The sequence below is a fragment of the Asparagus officinalis genome, chromosome 4 (assembly GCF_001876935.1).
Source record: "Asparagus officinalis chromosome 4, Aspof.V1, whole genome shotgun sequence".
Lineage (NCBI taxonomy): Eukaryota > Viridiplantae > Streptophyta > Magnoliopsida > Asparagales > Asparagaceae > Asparagus > Asparagus officinalis.
In genome coordinates this window covers 133,541,500-133,544,829 of record NC_033797.1, presented here as the reverse complement: position 1 = coordinate 133,544,829, position 3,330 = coordinate 133,541,500, and the positions used below count along the sequence as shown (strand labels likewise).

At 43.4% G+C, this 3,330-nt stretch overlaps 1 protein-coding gene across 1 annotated transcript; it reads right to left on the bottom strand.

The window, feature by feature from the left end:
- Positions 661–2,290, bottom strand: LOC109839332 (cytochrome P450 71A1-like). Its single transcript, XM_020407760.1, has 2 exons — positions 1,385–2,290; positions 661–1,242 (listed from the first exon to the last, which is right to left on the bottom strand). The coding sequence occupies exons 1-2, from the start codon at positions 2,288–2,290 to the stop codon at positions 661–663; spliced, it is 1,488 nt and encodes a 495-aa protein (XP_020263349.1).

The following is a 3,330-nucleotide window of genomic DNA, read 5'->3' as shown; positions in this document are numbered from 1 at the left end:
AAATTTTCAATATGTTTGATGCGAAAGCAAGAAAATAAGTATCAGATCTACTCCAAGGAAGGGAATTAATCAACGCCAACATGCAAAATCACATTTTGAAGAGAAATGCAAGCACAAGCATAATCTTAATGACGAACCTAGTAGATAATAAACTCATCACATTCACAAAGACAATAATATATATAGTGTGTTGGGCGCAGAGTCACGCCCGCCGCCGCGGAAGCGATATCACCTGAGAGAAAGCACTGGCTTTTGTTTTTTTTTTTTTTTTTCAAGCCGCTTTTTCCCGCTCTCTGATTTCACCCACAGCAGCCGACTAAGAATTTCCCCCACGAAACCCTAGGTAAACATAGGTATAAACATAGGTATTTATAGGATGCTTAGTGGGCCGGTGAAGAAAACCGCAGCTTGGAGTTGGAGTTGTTTCATGCGTCCACGCACGTGGGTGGACCCCACCGAGTTGCTGCTCCCAAGTATCTTCGCGTGGACCCGTTCGTTCACATAGTGCGGTTCAACACTTTTGCCTACGTCCACAGAGCAAGGCCAGCTCACAGAATGACTGATACAAATTAATTTGTCCTGGAATATGACTTCATTCTATTCATGGAATAGTTATAATTACCCCTACGTAAAATCACTATCACGCAAGCACCGTAGTCATCACTCCTGTGAATATGAGCAAGGCGTCGCAAGGAGACGGAGATTAACTCGCTTCCTAACTGTAAATCCCGGAGCCTCCCCCATATCCATATCTTCCCTCCTCATTCCATCAGGAAGTTCCCAATCAAAGCGATACACAAGATTCGCCAATGCAACTTCGACAATCGATATCGCAAAATGTTTCCCCGTGCAAGCCCTTCGACCCACGCCAAAAGGAATAAAATGGAAATCTCGCCCTTTCATGTCCGTGAGACCGTTCAAGAATCTCTCAGGTCGGAACTCACCGGGGGCTTCCCAGTATCCCGCGTCTCTACTAACATCCCACGCATTTATAATGACTCTTGTTCGCTTGGGAATTTCATAGCCCCGAACGATAGTATTTTGCAGTACTCGGCGTGGACCGAGCAGTGGACCTGGTGTATGCAACCGCAGGGTCTCCTTTATCACTGATTTCAAGTAGCCCATCCCAACTAATTCCTCATTTGTTATTATTGCCTTGGGACCAAGTTTACTTCTTAATTCATTTTGTAATTTCTTCATGGCTTCTGGATTTCTCACGAGCTCCGCCATCGCCCATTCTAGCTAGGACCAACACTGTTGCTATGGTTCCAGCACCAAATGCGTCCTAGAAAATCATATGACAAAAGGAGGTGTGAATCTTAGCATCAGATCAAACAATGAACACAACTTCAAATCATTGATACGTACGTAAGTTACTAATTACCTCAGTAAGAGCTTTGACGCTATCCTTGTCTAAGTAATTTTTACCATCTTTCTCGAGCGAGAGCAAGATATCGACGAAACAATCAAGCTTAGACCCACAACCTATCGGTTGACTATTAGAAATACGTCGATCCTCAATAATACGTTCGATGATTTTATTCACGGTGCTGCATGTCCTCTCCAACCTCGCGTCAAATCCAATTAGTGAACTCAACCATGAAAGCCTGGGGAAGTAGTCCCCGATCTGAAACGATACGAGCAAATCATTGGTATCCTTGAGAAGCACATCAGCCATCTCATTCCATCCCTCCTCGCTTGAGCGTTTGTTGAATACTATCATACTAGCAACCTCCTTGGCAAATACCGTTATTGCACCTGTCAAATCAACCACTAGTCCAAGCGAAGATAGATTCATGATGTTGTCGATCATTGAGGCTACCTCCTGTTCTCTTATGAGGTGATACGATCGGATCCTTGGAGGACTTAGAAGGTGAAAAACAATGAGTTTTCTCACGTTCCTCCAGTGATCTCCGTATGGAGCAAAAGCAACATCTTTGCATCCGTATAAAAGTTTGTTAGGTACAATCAGGGAGGGCCTATCTGAGAAATTGGCGTCTTGAGTCTCAATTATCTCTTGTAATATTTCTGCTGATGATATTACTAGAGTAGGGATTTGGCCGAGTTGGAGGAGCATAAGAGGACCGTGTTTGTTCGAGAGAGCAGCAAGAGAGCGGTGAGGGAAAGGACCCATCAACTGATGGAGGTTTCCGATGACTGGGAGCTTGAATGGGGATGGAGGGAGATTTCTTTTTTTAAGTGAAGATCCATATCGAAATAATACCAAGAGAAATGGAGTTAACAAAAGAAGAGAAAGAAATAATGCACGATGGAGATGAGGTAGAACCATTTTGCTACACTAATTTGTTCATTGGTAGGTTCGTATATATAGAGCACATTATCAACGAGTTACTCTTCTTGCTGCTATTCTTTTACTGCCAGCAAACAGCTCGTCATGGCTCAGTAAACAGATCCATTTAATTTAAACCGTAACTTAGGCCCTGTTTAGCAAAGGGTTAAGGAAGAGGAGAAAAATAGTGTTGTGCGCAGCGGAACTTAAAACACACGAAAGAACACGAACAAGAACGAGATAGATCACAACCAATAAGTAAAACACAATCATCACAGCAAGAGACAAACGAATTTTATGTGGTTCGGCAAGTTGCTTACGTCCACGGGGTAAAGAAGGGAGAGTTTTTACTATTAGAGATAAAGAGAATACAAATAGGATTTACAATCTCATCAAAAACCCTCAAACAAAGCTCTCAAAATCTCTCACAAATTCTCCCTCAAAGAATGCACAAAACTCTCTCAAATACTGCTCAAAATCTTGTCCCAGTTAACCCTAATAATCATGTTTAGGGTTATATATCAACACAAAACAAAACGGGTCAGAAAACAAAGCCCAGGCTCGGACCCGAGTCGCGGTCGACCACACTTGACGCCGCGGTCGACCGGACAGAATGACAAAACCTTCAAAAAAGCAATTACAGGGTCCGCGGTCGACCGCACTTGACGTCACGGTCGACCAGCCAGAGATCCGAAAATACACCCTGTAGTGTACACGTTTTCGGTCAACCGCCACTTGTCTCGCGGTTGACCGAACAACACCTAGACTGTTTTCAGCTTTATTTTTCCTAAACTTTGTCGCCGTTTTTGCCGTTTCTATAATTCCCCACCTCTACGAAGTTTTTCCAAAACTAAACCGATATCAATACCAATCAAACGTCCCACTTGTTACGTCCAGTACGTAGTAGAGTAAATCCACGATAATGGACTCAATTCACAACAAGTCGAGAACCCAAACGAGAGCTCAAACAATCTCCCCCCGTCGATATCAACTACTTCAACAGGCTGCATCAAAAATGACTGCCTACGTATCCTCTTGCC